Source organism: Oncorhynchus nerka, linkage group LG20, assembly GCF_034236695.1.
Source record: "Oncorhynchus nerka isolate Pitt River linkage group LG20, Oner_Uvic_2.0, whole genome shotgun sequence".
NCBI lineage: Eukaryota > Metazoa > Chordata > Actinopteri > Salmoniformes > Salmonidae > Oncorhynchus > Oncorhynchus nerka.
The window spans coordinates 40,073,850-40,090,551 of record NC_088415.1 but is presented as its reverse complement, the minus strand read 5'-3'; the positions used below and the strand labels follow the sequence as shown (position 1 = coordinate 40,090,551).

The following is a 16,702-nucleotide window of genomic DNA, read 5'->3' as shown; positions in this document are numbered from 1 at the left end:
GAACAGCAACGATACCTTCGCGTCGGAAAGTAGTGCACATCCCTTGCGTCTGCTCCTCACACTACACTCAAGATTAAATACTTATGCTATTAAAGGCTTGCGTATTCATAACTATGCTATGATGTTCCCGGAGGTTTAACATTTTTCAATTATCTTCTTTTGACTGATTAGACTTTTAATTTTTATTTCCCCATTCAGTCCTTTTTTCATTGAAGTAGTGCAGCGATTGCGGATGCACTGGTATTCCTCCGCCAACACTGCTGTTATGAAAAAGCTCAGATAGACTATGAAAAGAGTTATGTATTTAGCCTGTGTATAACATCAGCTGTGTGAAGTGTTACATAACATTCATCTAGCTTATTTAGGCATTGTGTTGGCTACTTTGTGTAGCCTATTAATCGTTAATCAACCTGATTTGGGTGGCATATAAAAGCCATTCATTTTAGCCCTATAGACTATATCCTCAAGATTAGACACGCCTGAAAACGTCCAACTGCCTAGCCTGTGTATGTATAGCCTACTATATGGCCTATTCCATTGTATGGACCGAAAATGAAGGCCGGAAACATGCGCACGATAGCTGTCACCCATATCTGCACCATGGACCGATGCCAGGTTAATTGTTGGAACGTTTAACCCGTTCTGACAGGCCACTCAGGTTCAAGTTTCAGGACCACGGAGAGCGCAAAAGGTTTCTCGGACAATATAGCGCCCGTTTAACTTTGAAAGTCCCATATCATATTCACCAATATTCTGAGATTAGACATAAACAGTCTTGCAATTACTTTGTCAGGTGTTCACAGATAGACAGTTGATACAATCACAGGCCTATACATCTGCTACGACTTAAATAAACTAACCATAACCTAATGAGATTCTATAATGTTACAGATCTTTATCGAATTGTGGTGCTAAATAAATTGCCACAAGAAATCGGGCTTTATTGGTAAAAAACAAATGTCTTTGCATATTGCAACTTGTGACATTGCTTGGCCCCGAAAACGGTTAACGTTGAATTGAGTTATTATTTCCCATTCGCTGTAAATAATTGATCAAAGCTCAATGTGGTCTTTGTGAAAAGATGGGTCAGGGCAGGCTGCGTGAGAAGGAAGTGTTCCATTGACTCCCATGACAGTCAGCTGATTTATCCCACGTGACTTGGACTTTACGGAAAAGAAAACCTACCATGGCAGGATCTGAGTCGTCAAGTAAATTGCGTACTATCATGGCCTTTATTGCTCTTTTATTTGCCATGTTATCTACTGGACATTGTAGCAGTCAAGTACCACTTGTAATGTGGTCCAGTGAAGGGTAAATATGTATTATTAGTTTGAAAGCGAAGGGATTTTAAACACTGTGCTAGTTTAGCTAGCATGCTAAACTAACCATTCCAGCTGGATTGCTAGCTAGCCTTGTAGCTATATTCAGTTTTATAAGACGTATGACGTTATCAGGGTAAATGCATTTGTCCTTTCTTAAAAAAGTGGATCTTTATTAGGTATTTCTAATCATTGCCATGTTAGTTGTTGATTTATGTCCAACTGTAGTAGTTAGATGTCTTGTTATTCTATTGATATAAAACTATTTTGTTCATATTTCCAGGTACACCTTGCCACCCATGGCATCTCCAGCTGCTGGTCACATAATATCTAATGACCAGCTGGTGTCCTACCTAAATTCTGCTCTGGGGTCTGCCCCACACAACGTGCTTCTCTTCCTACAGGACAAGGTCAGGCCTGAGATAAATCATAATTGTATTCAGTTGTACCATGAAAAATGGTCTACTACTTGGCAAATACTATTTGAAGCCTGATCAATGCCAGTGTTGGTATGTAATGTCAAATTTCAATAACCTACTGTACTCCTGCTTTAGGGAACAGTAGTGCAGAGCTAGGCTAGCTAAAGTGCAGTATGCTTTTTAACTGTAATTAGTTGTTTTAATGTCACGTGCACAAGTACAGTGAAATGCCTTTCTGGTTAGCTCTAAACCCAGCAATGCAGTAATCAATAAAAATACAATACTAAACATAACATAAGGTAGAACAAAGACACACGATAAATAGAAATAAGAAGAACATGAGAAAGTAAGTGTACTATATACGGGGTCAGTACATTCCTGTAGCATATTTACAATCTGCAGGGACACTGGAGTGATGGAGGTAGACACTAGTGTATACTAGGGAAATTGTTTCCATAGCTAGGGCTGACTGTGAGGACTTGTAAAAGAGTTCCGTTAGCTATTGTTCACAGTTCGCTATTGTTATGTAAATGTCAGCTGAAAAGTACCAGGGGACAGTCTTTGGCCCGACGTGAGAGCAGGTCTGCCGGAGCCATGGCCCCGTGAGCACGGGTGCCAGCCCACGTAGATGGAAACAGAAAAGTCAGTGCCTTTTGGGTAAAACACGGGTGAATCCTGTATGGAAATGCAATGAAGCCCGTGATGCCCTTGCCTGGTGTTTCTCATTCTGGTGTGACAATGCGCCACAGCACCACTTCCCCTTTACTACTTCCCATTCTCAGACCATCCCGTTTTTAGATATGTAGTAATAATGATACTATGCTCAACGGTTTTAGCTTTTTATATTGTACTGTTTTTAATTAATCTCAAACTCTGAAGCAGGTGACACTGACGTTGTTGATATGCGTTTTGTTTTTTAACATAGCTGAGCAAAGATGACTTCACAAGGTATGGGGGCGTTTTTGGAAACAATCATGAGAGTGCCTTTCCCAACCTGGAGGTAAGTATTCTATCCTTTTGAGGTGAGGCTGGGTATTGGGATACTAATATGATCAGTGCCCATATTCATAAAGTGTCATCTCAGTGTTGGAGTGGTGATGTATGATCAGTGGTTCTCAAACCTCTACTCTGGGACCCCCAGATGTTTCACAATTTTGTTGTAGCCCTGAACTAGCTCACCTGATTCACCTATTCAATGGCTTGATGATTAGTTGACAAGCTAAATCAGGTGTGCTGGCTCTGGAATAGATCATACAGGGAACAGCTGGGGGGTCTCAGAGGAGATCACAATGAGTACGATAACATGGACAGTGGGGATCTAATCCTACATCAGCAGCGTTACTTTGAGACACTTTATAAATTCAGACCCAGATGTAGGTTGATAACTAACTTTGACCTTTCTCTCTCCCAGTCTGCATTACAATCTTCCTCTTCACCATTGGTGCTGCCTGCCCTGTCATGGCTTGGTGCTAGTGCAGTCCCAGGTCTGCTACAGGAAAAGCTGGGTGTCTCCCCACTCAGCGTAGACCCAGACACACTGGCGCATCTCAGACTCAATGCATCAGACAACACTCTGCTGCTTATCATCCTGCCCTATTCTACTGGGTAATACAATTCAACCAAATGTTTCTAGAGTCCAGTGTTTTGGGAAAAATACTATTTGATTGATTCACAATCGTACAGTAACTTAAGCATGTATTGTATATTCATGCTCTTTGTTTATGTTCCAGTGCTTATCTGTCCTGTAAGGAAGTCCTGCGTAGCAATGGTAAGTTGAAGTTTTGACCATTTATTGTTCTTGTCCAAATCCTGTTTTATATATTGGTATTTATGTATTCAATAACTACTTATTTCTGTGACTCAATGTGTCATACAGTTTGTTTGAGTGGTGCATTTTCCTATCTGCTTAGATGAGGTCATTGGTAAAGTTCTGAGCATCATGAAAGCCCAGGGTGTTCCCTACACTGCTATTTACACTGGACTCAAGCCCTCACGAGTAAGTAACTTTAAAATAATCAAACATATGCTTCTAATCTACATGATGTGTATAAGCACGTTTTCAGCATTGTAGTTTCTACTGTCCCCTCACCTGACTTAAAATAAAGTGATGTGGTGTTCTTTTATGTTCTACTCGCCTTATCAATAAAAAAAATATTTTGATTTTTTATGTTATTGTGTTCTACTTACCTTCTTGTTCCCTAGGTGATTGAGGAGCCATCCATGGTTGGCCAGTCTTCTATGGGCCGGTCCTTACTGCAGGCGGTTGTTGAGGTCAAACCTCCTTTGATGTTTAACACTACTAGTGGCCCTTGCATCATGCTCTGGGCCCAGAATCTCAACGTCAGCTTTAATAACCTGGAATGGATTGACCTCGGTCCATTGACCTTTGCTCCCGGTGGCTCTGTGAGCACGGCTGGGTCCTTCTGTAATGAAACAAATTCACGGTGAGCTTCATACTCTCTTTTTACTATGACATGACACTTGTTGTTATGTACTACTGTACCAGTCAAGAGTTTGGACACACCTATTCATTCAAGGCTTTTTCTTTATTTTTACTATTTTCTACATTGTAGAATAATAGTGAAGACATCAAAACTATGAAATAACACATATGGAATCATGTACTAACCAATAAAGTAACCCGGGTCTCCACAATCACCCAATCTCAAACCAATTGAGTTTGGGATGAGTTGGACCGCAGAGTAAAGAAAAACCAGCCAACAAGTGCTCAACATATATGGGAACTCCTTCCAGACTGTTGGGAAAGCATTCCAGGTGAAGCTGGTTGAGAGAATGCCAAGAGTGTGCAAAGCTGTCATCAAGGTAAAGGGTGGCTACTTTGAAGAATCTCAAATATAAAATATATTTTGATTGAACACTTTTTTTTGGTTACTTCATAGTTTTGTTATTTCATAGTTTTGATTTCTTCATTATTATTCTACAATGTAGAAAATAGTCCAAATAAAGTAAAACCCAGGAATGAGTAGGTGTCCAAACTTTTGACTGGTACTATACAAAGTATAGTCCCACTGTTGATTAGTGTCTTATTGTACAAGTGTTACATCTCTTAGCACTATCAAATTACCCAATTGTGTGTTGATTTAATAAATTGGGATTTGTTTATTGGTGACATTATTACTATTACACTATGCAATAATGGCGGATGTTTTGAATACAACATGTGCTCGTCTTTCTCAGGCTTGTCCTTGATTATGGAAGTTCTGTTCCAACATACAATCTCTTCCGTCTCATGTAAGTATTATAATGTAGTTATATCACGATAATACGCAAAACAAGTATTATAAAAAATTACAAGTGCAGAGCATCAGTTCCTATGAAAATACACCACCTTGCTCTTGCATTTATCGATCTGTCCAATGTATAAACAATGAATTCCTGTACATTCTCACTCCTATATTAAGCATGAGGTTACACACATTAAATGTGTCATAACTGGGGGGTTTGAGCCCTGAATGCTGATTGGCTGAACGCTGTGGTATATCAGACTGTATACCACGGGTATGACAAATCATTTATTTTTACTGCTCTAATTGGCCAGTTTATAATAGCAATAAGGCACCTCAAGGTTTGTGGTATATTGCTAATATACCACGGCTACGGGCTGTATCCAGGCACTCTGCGTTGTGTTGTGCATAAGAACAGCCCTTAGCCGTGGTATATTGTCCATATACCACACCCCCTCGGGCCTTATTGCTTAATTAAAGCATGACCCTCACCAAGTCTCATCTTCTCTAGCTTCTCCATGAGCCAGCGGCGCTACCCCGTGTCTGCACGAAACTGGTTCACCCTGGACACAGTGGAACTGCTATTCAATGCCGATACAGCCATCTACAATGGCAGCCGGGGCATCTACGCCCCCGCAGAGTACTCCTTCCACTGCCAGAATGTCAACAACTTCCGTAATGCACTGCTTGTGCCCCGCACTCCGAATGCTACCCAGTGGAGGATTCTCTTCACCGACTTCCAGGTACTGATGCATGAATGTCGGAAAAGAAAGCGCCTTTCAATAAGCAGTGTTCTAGAGGGTTCATTGAACAAAAAGTGTTCAGTCTTTACTCTCTAATTCCTTGTTACTCATTTGGCTTATTCCCCCCATTCCCCATCTAGATCCAAGGCTTCAGTATACTGAACAGGACAACAGATTTCTCCTATGCCAGTGACTGTGCTGGCTTCTTCACACCAGGGATCTGGATGGGCCTGATCACCTCTCTGCTGATGCTGCTAATCCTCACCTACGGCATGCACATGATCATGCAGCTACGCTCCATGGACCGCTTTGACGACCCTAAAGGCCCCTCAATCTCAGTGCCTCAGTCGGAGTAATGAAGACAAGAGAACGCCCCTGAGCCCGGTCCCAGATCCGTTTGTGCTGCCTTGCCTACCCCTATGGTCATTGTCGTGTGACATTGACCATGTGACAATGTGAGTTGGCAAGACGACACAAACCGATCTGGAACCAGGCTAACCCCTTCACTCACCTAACTTATGTTCCCTCCACATTGATTTGCTCATGAGTTATTCGATATGTTCTATTGTCATTTGCTTACTTATTTTAGCCACCTCCACCCTGTTCTCTGATTGTCAGCATTGAGCATTCCCATCCTCTTAGCATTTGTCAAATCACGTTGTATTTGTCACATGGTTCGTAAACAACAGGTAGAGACTAACAGTGAAATGCTTTCTTATGGGCCCTTCCCAACAATGCAGAGAGAAATAATAACGGAATAAATACACAGCGAGTAATGATAACTTGGGTACCAGAACTGAGTAGATAAGCAGGGGTAAGAAGTAAATATGTACATATAGGTAGGGATAAAAGGACTAGGCAACAGGATAGATAATCAACATTAGCAGCATCTTATGTGATCAGTCATGAGTTAGTGCAAAAAGGGTCAATGCAGATAGGCCAGGTAGCTGTTGGTTCCAAACGTGGTACATCAGTAACGCTTTCCGTGCTGTAGCAGAGAGAACAGTCTATGACTTGGGTAGCTGGAGTCTGACAATTTTTAGGGCCTTCCCCTGACACGGCCTGTGTTCCCCTGACACCATCCATGTGTTTCTATGTCTGTGTTACCCTTTTATCTTGCAATGCGTTACATTCCATAGCCTCTCATCTGCACTTGCCCAAAGGAAACTGCATGATGTCCTGTCAATACTTCTCTTTTGCCTTGATAAATTCTCAGATCACGCATGTTTCAATGAGTGCCAATTAAGGGGTTTGTTTGTACAAGTAATACTGCTAATTGTCATAGAGAAGCTTGTTGCCAATTTAATTAATGTGATTGTAGCATGTTGTGGGACTGATTTAGATGTATTTCACTTGCTTTGTAAGTTTCTCAGCTGTGTAATTTAAAAAGATAACAATAATAATGAAAGAATTGCATGTACATATGAAGTTGAACGTATGTGTGCAGACTTATGCTATTGACAAAGCCCTACCCTAAATATTGCTGTTGGGAATGCCAGTGGGATGAATTGGAGATCACAGAATGCTGTGCAAATTGTTTTGTATAACTTTGTTCCAAAAAAGACAACAATGCAACAATACACAACAATGCTGGCCTGTTTTTTATTATTATTGATAAGTGTAAAGTTATGCTGAAATTACATGAAATGTCAAAACTATCAGGGACCCTCATGCCCCTACACATACAGTACCAAATGTATACTCAAATCCAATGCTTTGCCATCTTGAAGCAACTCATGTAATTTATTAAGAATAGAAAATGTCCCTCTTAAACACTATCAGTAGAGTCAAAAGGCCCAGTAGAGTCAAAAGTGTTTTTCCTGTTTTTTATGTTTATATCCACTATGAGGTTGGAATAATACATGCCTTTTTAGTGTAAGAGGTGCTTGAAAAGACTGCCTGAAATTTCAGCCTGTTTTGGTGGGATGGAGTTTTGGCCTGCTTGATGTCATCACCATCATTGGTTAATGGAGTTCCAAACCTCTCTGCCAATAACAGCTAGTTTTCCCCTCCCACTCAGAACATTCCCAGACAGTCCGAGCAAAATTCTTGCTTGAGAAATTGCTCTTTGCTAAGATTATATATTTTTATTATTTTTGACAATTTATATTGAAAACAATCACAGTAAGGTACTTAATTGTTAGCTAGAAATGATTTGATATTGAGATAAAAACAGCTGCTTTGGTAGTTTAAAATGTCCCACAAACTTGGCTTAAACAGGTGTAACCGTTTTTTTATTTGTCTGGTCACACTGTCCAAACATTGCCTCCAAATAACATATGTTTGATTATAATTATCACATGAATATTGCATTATGGTCACATTATTAAATTGCAAAAGTAAAGTAAACAAGTGAATTGTCATTCGTTGAAAGTGGAGAATAGAGTAGCCATTCACTTCAACCTGAAGTTTCCAGCCAAGTATTTGCATAATTTACCGCGCATCCATCCTGTCATGGCTGGAAGGATCCAGTTTTTGTCAAAATAACGTCAGATTTGACTTTTCGTAGAAGGTTAAGAAAAGGGTTACTTAGGGTTAGTTTAAATCTCCACCCACCAAAAAAATCTACCGTTGACGTTAATTTGACAAAAACTGGATCCCTTCTATATCATCCATCCACCTGGTTCCCATCGTTACCGGTAAGAATATAAACAAAAGAGGGAACATGGCGGCACTGGATGCAGGTAAAATTATTAGCGTCCACCCATTGCGTTTTTATCTATTAGCGTCAATTAAAAATGTCCAATCTTATCTCTGAATTTATAGCTCCCCTGCGGTGCGTTGCCTTTGGCAGCTGCCAGGAACGGAAGTTGTTTCCGACCCACTGTGCACCTAACCGGCTGGGCAATAAGCTCTCACTTGAGGGAGCCCCACACCGTGGCCCCGGCTGCTATGACAATCATGTGAGTTTTTCTGAGCAGCTTACTGTCATGTTCTTTCAATGACCTATCCACACTCTTCATAAAGATCTGTTATCCTGTTGATCTCAAATAAACCAATTTGGTTATTTTCCACATGGTAATAAATAATGCATTGCAGAAGCTACTCAAACAGCCAGTTCAAATAACATTAGGAAATCCTTATATTCTCTTGTGAGGTTTTTCACGTTAGTCATTGTTCCAACAGGTTGGTACCATTCTATATGATGTACAGAAGAGACCTGAGAGTAAGAAAGGATACACTCTTGCTGCAAGGACGTCTGCACGGTTTCTGCCCTGTGCTCAGGTATGATGTTAAAGCCTTATGAGAATATGCATGATTTATGTTGATAGCCAACTTGTTTTTGAAAAATCTTAAGGTTTATCTAATGACGTGAGAAATTAGTCAACCTATTGCCATTACATTGAAAGCAATTTGAAAAATGATCTTCTTATAGGCATATTGTAACATTTACTTCTATTTTTAGGTCTCTGAATATCCTTCTCTCATTAAATGTTTTCCTCCCACCACCCAGACAATCACTCCTTCCCCTCAGAGGTATCAGCAGGACAGAACCTGGTCTAAAGTATACCCTCCTGGCAGAATCCCCTTCAGCTCCACCACAAAGAGGTTCAGGACCAAGCCTGTTACAGCTGACTTCAAACCAGGGTGAGTGAATGCTAATTGGGAGTGGCACCCTTTCCAAACTGTCCATAATAGGAAAACACTGATTATCTCTTGCAGGGGTATTCAACTCTTACACTATGAGGTTCGGAGTCTGCTGGTTTTCTGTTCTATCTGATTATTAATTGCACCCACCTGGTCAAAATCAGTCCCTGATTAGAGGGGAACAATGGGGGGGAGCATTGGAACTGTCTTCAAAGTCCAGAGTTGAGTTTGAGGAATATCGTATCAATGTATTGCATGTATCATTCTTCAAATTGATTGACTACTAACAGCTGTTTTTATGATGCAGCCCAGGGACATATGCTCATGATACTACTCTGAACCAGAAGGTGTCATGGCCTATGAAATTTGGTTCCCCAGACTGGGGTAGACTGCCCACATTAGAGAGGAAAGCCTTGAGGACAGAGGTGGGTTTATAAGTTTGACTTTGCATTACTATACAAAGTAATATGGAGATGTATACCGGTATTGTCAGCAATAACATGCGTTTCATTTTTGTCATACATAGCTGCTTTGTGACAAGGAGTTTGTGAAGCAAAGAAGTCGGGTGGCATATCTACAGTTGTTCTACTCCTGACTCTTCTGGAGAACAATCTGATGTAAGCATAAATAAAGTGATTTTATTTCTCAGCTTTAATATAGCCTCACAATTGACCAATATCTGAAGGTATATGAAGTGGGGAGTGAAGTTGCCCAATTCTTGCCTCATGTATGCTGAACAAAAATCTAAATGTAACATGCAACAATTTCAAATAATTTTCAGTTACAGTTCATATAAGGAACTAGTACATTTCAAATAAATAAGGCCCTAATCTATGGATTTCACGACTGGGAATACAGATGTGCATCTGTTCAGATACCTTAAAGGTAGGGGCGTGGATCAGAAAACCAGTCAGTATCTGGTGTGACTACCATTTGTCTCGTGCAGCGCATAGTTGATCAGGCTGTTGATTGTGGCCTGTGGAATGTTGCCCCACTCTTCTTCAATGGCAGTATCACACCAGATACTAAAGTTGTTGCTGGATATTGGCGAGAACTGGAACACGCTGACATACACATCGATCCAGAGCCTCCCAAACATGCTCAATGGGTGACATTTCTGGTGAGTATGCAGGCCATGGAAGAACTGGGACATGTTTTATTTCAGATCATGAAACAAGGGACCAACACTTTACATGTTGCGTTTATTTTTTTGTTCAGTGTATATTTGGCGATAGGCTAAAATGTGTCATTTGGGTAAATTAATGTTAAAATTACAAATCAAAACATTTTATTTCCTGTTCATTATTCACAAACGACTGAAATCATAATTCGGAAATGGGTAAAAATAACATTTTAGCAAATGTTACATTTACTTTCACGACAGAACCATTCCACAAATTTGAAAAATATTACATTTAGCAAATGTCTGTTTTCTCATGAATGTAACTGGTGAAGGGTGTCATAATGAGCAGTATTTGCCATGTAGGAAGTTGAGAGGTTGGAGTCCCTGACCTCAGATGTCCACGTGGGTCCACTTCTCAGAAGCACAGAGCTGTTGACTGCTTCTTACAATTCACTCTTCGTTGTGGCTGACAGAAGTCCAAATTAGTAGCTAAGTGTAGTAAACTCTCACTTCTTCCTCCTCACTTTGGGTTTCTTGACTGGCCTCAAGTATGGGTTGTCAATCATGTTTTCTTCACTGACCTTCACCAAGGGAACCACGCCCCCAGCAAGAAGCACGGAATTCTCCTTATCAGCTCCAGGATCATCCTAAATTTGATTAAAGGCATAGATGAGGAAAACAAACTTAATTTCACAAATGTTTTTTTTTGTAGCAATCAACACACCAGGTACATTTTAATATAGATTTGCTCTTAACAATGAATGGCTTTGTAAACACCCTCATTAGGAGGGCCTTGATTATTCTATTGAAGTTCATTCTGTATAGGCCAAACCACATTGCACTGCAGATCATAAAGACTCAAGGTTGAATATTTCCTTTGGCCCATGTCCCTGACTCACATTGAGGTTGTTGACTGGCGTGTTCTCGCTGTCGGTCTGATCGTCCTGTTCAGAGGAGTCTGTCTCCTCCAGAGTCTGCAGCTCCAGTTCTGAGGGCAGCAGGGCACTGAGATACGGGATGGAGCTGGGCCGCTCTGCGATCACTGGCAACCACAAAGGCATCAGTATTATTACCCATGTAAACACAGGTACCCAACACTCTCTAGTAGGAAATAAGATCAACGGGAACAGAACTTCTGTTCCATATTAGAAGCATTTTTGTGCAGATTATTCAATTCAACAGCATGAATGAGAATCATGCTTGACAACAACAACGAGCACTCGCTCACATGGGAAGGCAGTGACATCATCCTTGAAGAGGCTCTGTGTTTCTCCAGTCTTGGCCATGAAGCGTGTGAGTGCTCGCTCTACATCTCTTCTCTGAGAAGCTGCCTTCTCTCGCACCACCTGGTAATCTGACACAGGCTCCCGAAACGTCTGATAGAAAGACAACCAGGGAAACTCACCAATTTGTTCATCTTAATCTTTTCACTAGACCACTCGGAAAAGTGTCAGTATATAAATACTTTGTCAAGTATGTTTCTGGCTTGGAAAACGGTAAGAAGTGTGGTTGACTCACTGGAGTTTTGATGTAAGTGTGAGGATCGGGGAACTCCGGGAAGTGGCTGGGGATGTGGGAGGGATGAGTGCGTTTCTGTCCAGCAATCAAGGCCTTTGGGATCACAGGAGCATTCGTCACTGGAGCTGAAAAATACACACAGATTGCCAGTTAAGCGTCTTTCTACTTTCATTCTAAGACCAGTTACTAGCTTTCTCTATAGTGTTCTTGTGTTTTGTCCTCAGTTGTAGTCTAAATCAAATTGTATTGGTCACATACACATATTTAGCAGATGTTATTGCGGGTGTAGCGAAATGCTTGTGTTCCTAGCTCCAACAGTGCAGTAGTATCTAACAATTCACAACAATACACAAATCTAAAAGTAAAAGAATGGAATTAAGAAATGTAAATATTAGGAGAAGCAATGTCGGGAGTGGCATTGAGTAAAATACAGTAGAATAGAATACAGTATATACATATGAGATGAGTAAAGCACTATGTAAACATTATTACAGTGACTAGTGTGCCATTATTAATGTGGTCAGTGATTCCATGTCTATGTATATAGGGCAGCAGCCTCTTCGGAGCAGGGTAAATACCAGCCTCTTGAGGGTCTACTAACAGTAAAGACTCACGAGCAGTTATAACCATCCTCTGTGATCTCTTGGCATACCCTGGCAGAGTGTCCACATTGAAACCTGTGGTGGTACGTGAAACAAATAAGTTAATGAAGACAAATTAAATAGAGATTTCATATTCAAGCTAGGGCTGGGCGATATGGCCCAAATATTATATCATGGTATTTAAAACTGTTTTTTTTTTTTTACGGTATGATGGTATTTTTAGTTTATGAATAATACAAGTTCTACATTTGCTTTATGAGTAGTGAGTGATCCTAGGGTGGCAACGCATACATTAAGTGATTTCAATGAGTCTTTCTCCATTGATTGTGTTATACTGTTCAATTAAACCAAAACAAATTTCAGCACTTATCATTTCTGTATTTCCTGCACTCAATTGCAGTGGTGGAAAAAGTAGCCTATTGTCATACATGAGTAAAAGTAAAGATACGTTAACAGAAAATTACTCAAGTGAAAGTCCCCCAGTAAAACACCACTTGAGTAAGTGGTCTAAAAGTATTTGGTTTTAAATATACTTAAGTATCAAAAGTAAAAGTATAAATCATTTCAAATTCCTTATATTAAGCAAACCAGATGGCACCATTTTCTTGTTTTTATTGATTTATTTACGGATAGCCAGGGGCACACTCCAACACCCAATTTACAAACAAAGCATGCGTGTTTACTGAGTCCCCCAGATCAGAGCCAGTAGATGACCAGGGATGTTCTCTTGACAAGTGCGTGAATCGGACCATTTTCCTGTCCTGCTAAGCATTCAAAATGTAACAAGTACTTTTAGGTGTCAGGGAAAATGCATGGAGTAAAAAGTACAGTTTTTCTCTTTAGGAATGTAGTAAAGTAAAAGTTGTCAAAAATGGTAAAAATTAAGCAAAGTACAGATACCAAAAAATAAAACTACTTGAGTAGTACTTGAAAGAATCTTTACTTAAGTACTTTACACCACTGCACAATTGAGATAAGGTCCACACTGCCACGTAGGGCTGCACGATATGGGCAAATAATCTTGGACTTATTTTTAACCAAATGTTGCAATTGCGATTTGACTGGCCAATTAGAACAAAAATGTTGGAATCATGGAAATATAATGACTTTTCTAATTCTATAGTTAGAATATAAGTGGGCACTTTGAATATTGTGTTTTGAGATGACAACGAATTAAAATGCCAGGGAGGAGTTATTGTGAGAGTGTAGGAACTAAAGTGTTAAGTGTTTCCTAGTGGACCCTAAAAGCTTTGGCTACATTGAATGTTTTCTCTTAGCTACTTCATGTAGCTAACATATTCTTGCTTTGCATATTTCTCTTTGATTTAGAAGATACTGTTGCACAAACATGCTGATTTAGGTCTACACCATCACTGGTATTATCAAGCTGTATTAGCTAGCTACGTTTGCTCTTACTCAGTACATTTATTAGCGGCTAACAATTAGCATCTCACAAGATTTAGGGCAACTTGCTAAAAAAAGACAAACTAGCTGTTTGCTAATGTAAGAAACACAAACTAATAGTGTCATTATAGAACGCTTGTGGATTTATATTAAGAAGCAAATTGAAAACAGCATTGTTGTCATCAACATTGTTGCATGTGCTACATTGACCATGCAGACTGAACACAAGTATCTCGTGGTTGAGGAACATCAAATGTGCTCCTTGAGTGACAGGGGCATGGCAAGGTATGTGTGGAAAGTGGCACGGAGAGAGATGACTCAAGTAGCGAAGTAAACTATAAAAATTGATTACACATGGCGTATCACATTTAACAAACCAAACATTCAAATACCGGTAAAGTAAAAACCCAAACTGGTCCCTGCATCAATACCGGTATATCATAAAATACAGTATACCGCCCAATCCTAATTCAAGCTGTAATTATTTTGCATCTTTCCTGAGGTTAAACTAACCCATTTCATTGAGTGTGACCACAGCGTCAGAGAGGGTGGGCGTGATTCGAGCTGTGTGTTCACAGTATGCCTTGGCACAACGACCTACTTCAGATATGTCTGAAAAAGTACAGGGAATAGACACAGATGAGAGGTCAGTAATACAGACAATTGTGGTGATTTCATGAAGGGCTAGTCACTTGACATGGCTTGTTGTTTAATTCAAGCCAGCAAAGGGTTATTAGTTTAATCCAAAACATGTATGAATTACATTACATTTTCAAAAACATCAACACACAATGGTTACATACAGCTCTGGATCATCTCAGTCAGTGATTCCACAGTGGCCTTCTCTGCACTCTCGAATCCACACTCTGTCAGCAGAGAGCTCACTACCACTTGGAGGGTGCGACGCCGGGCAAGCTGGTAATTCTCTGCCGGGCTGGACGTCGCCTTACCACACCCGGAACGCTGTAAAACATACAGATGTCAGTGTGAAAACACTTTCTCTCATGGTTAGCCAACTAGCTACCTACACGCTCATACAGGATTAACGACCCGTTTGCAAATGGCATGACGTGATTGTGAACAGCAAGTCAACAACGGGGGTGGGAAGTAGCCTAGTGGTTAGAGTGTTGGGCGAGTAACCGAAAGGTTGCAAACGTAAACTCACCCCATTCCGTACAAATGTGTGCAACCGCAACATTCAAACGAGGCTACAAAGCAAACTAATGGGACTGTGTGTTGACGTCAAAATTGGGGGTGTGAACTAGGTTTCTATTCAAGCGTTGATCGACATGGTAATAACTTTATAGTATTGGAGAAAAGTTGAAAAAAACGGACCCTCCGTTACATCTTGATGTGTCATGTCGTAACGTACAGCACGCATAAAGCAACTATTTCTGGCTTACAATCTCTCTCCACCAGGTGTAGCACTTCTATCATCCTTTAAAAACAAGAAATGGACAGTGACTGGGGTAAGGGGGATACCTCGTCATCATTGCATGCGATCATCATTCTCAAAGCCGTTGTTTACTTATAAGATCACTTTAGCACTGCCCTAAAAACCTGATTCAAATTCGACACAAGCCTTCAAAAAAGTATGTAATGGCACATTATATAAACTCTTTACTGTTTTATTTACATTTTAGAGGCGATAAGGTGACATGTTGGACAATCGAGTGAAAAAAAGAAATTTTCCCACACAACATCTCTCCTTCTCACTATCACGCATTAGTTTCGCTTCCCCACCCGCCATTTTTAAAAAGACCCGATGGGGCTCATTGCCTGCTTGAATTATGCTGAAACGGGCAGCGTTTAGGTCATGTAATTGATTCTGTTGGAAAGGGGAGAAATTGTGCTTTACAATGGTATTGACATTACAGTTGATCTGGAATTATTACGTTTTTGGGGCGCTAAAATAAGGGCAATTGTACCGACCAAGGCGATGTACGAGTTTACGTGAGATCGAATCCCCGAGCTGACAAGGTACAAATCTGTCGTTCTGCCCCTGAACAAGGCAGTTAACCCACTGTTCCTAGGCCGCCATTGTAAATACGAATTTGTTCTTAATTAACAGACTTTCCTTAAAAAAAAAAACATTCGTTTAAACTTAGCTAGCTAATGGATGTCATTTGAGGAGGCAAAATTCAGGGAAAATTTCGTTTTAATGTGCTAGTTTAATTTGGACAGAGACAGGCGATTTACAACCATTGTAGTTAACCTAACGTTATGTTGACAAGCTAGCCTGATGATGGCTAACATTGTAGCCATGTTAGCTTACATATGACAAACAGTCTTATTTACCCCTACTATAGCACTGAATCCACCCGCCATCACCGCAGGGTCCGCCATCTGCACGGTAGGTTGTTTATTAGCTCCCAAATCGTTATTTCACAAAGTCACACCTTTCTGACAACGAAAGTGTTCGCCTAGCTTGCTAGGCACACGACAGGCAGAAAAACAAAACACTGGCATCATTTCCGGTAGAAAAAACTCCTTTTAAGGAAAATGTTTTTATTAATGTCTTTATTTTTTTGTTTTTATGTTCAGTTCACATAATACAATTGAAATGTATGCATCATTGTGTATGTAATAGAATATACTTAGCAAAAACGAATATACACATTTATAAATGCATTTCTATAGCTTCCAAAATATTTTTTACAATGGAGTACAAAAATAGCTGTGCAGTGGCTTTAAAACAGTCATCTAGGGTTTATATAAATAATTAGATAGGCTACAGTAGA

General features: G+C 40.2%; 3 protein-coding genes across 4 annotated transcripts; 2 read left to right on the top strand and 1 right to left on the bottom strand.

Moving 5' to 3' along the window:
- Positions 1 to 1,143: 1,143 nt before the first annotated feature.
- Positions 1,144 to 7,314, top strand: LOC115102501 (V-type proton ATPase subunit S1-like). Its single transcript, XM_029622524.2, has 10 exons — positions 1,144 to 1,311; positions 1,603 to 1,729; positions 2,664 to 2,738; positions 3,150 to 3,343; positions 3,469 to 3,506; positions 3,649 to 3,734; positions 3,941 to 4,182; positions 4,937 to 4,990; positions 5,495 to 5,726; positions 5,867 to 7,314. The coding sequence occupies exons 1-10, from the start codon at positions 1,187 to 1,189 to the stop codon at positions 6,080 to 6,082; spliced, it is 1,389 nt and encodes a 462-aa protein (XP_029478384.1). The 5' UTR covers positions 1,144 to 1,186; the 3' UTR covers positions 6,083 to 7,314.
- A 94-nt stretch (positions 7,315 to 7,408) lies between these two features.
- On the top strand, positions 7,409 to 12,954 carry LOC115102502 (ciliary microtubule-associated protein 3). Of its 2 annotated transcripts, XM_029622526.2 has the most exons (6): positions 7,409 to 8,410; positions 8,493 to 8,629; positions 8,853 to 8,951; positions 9,181 to 9,314; positions 9,622 to 9,739; positions 9,841 to 12,954. In XM_029622526.2, exons 1-6 carry the CDS (start codon positions 8,392 to 8,394, stop codon positions 9,907 to 9,909), a joined length of 576 nt encoding a protein of 191 aa, XP_029478386.1. In that variant the 5' UTR covers positions 7,409 to 8,391; the 3' UTR covers positions 9,910 to 12,954. The 2 variants fall into 2 exon arrangements, with proteins under 2 accessions (XP_029478386.1, XP_029478385.1); XM_029622525.2 differs by having other exon boundaries at positions 7,409 to 8,629.
- Positions 10,503 to 16,646, bottom strand: LOC115102499 (transcription initiation factor TFIID subunit 8-like). Its single transcript, XM_029622521.2, has 8 exons — positions 16,260 to 16,646; positions 14,765 to 14,924; positions 14,475 to 14,573; positions 12,570 to 12,632; positions 11,956 to 12,080; positions 11,666 to 11,813; positions 11,337 to 11,479; positions 10,503 to 11,084 (listed from the first exon to the last, which is right to left on the bottom strand). Exons 1-8 carry the CDS (start codon positions 16,305 to 16,307, stop codon positions 10,944 to 10,946), a joined length of 927 nt encoding a protein of 308 aa, XP_029478381.1. The 5' UTR covers positions 16,308 to 16,646; the 3' UTR covers positions 10,503 to 10,943.
- Between the last annotated feature and the right edge of the window lie 56 nt (positions 16,647 to 16,702).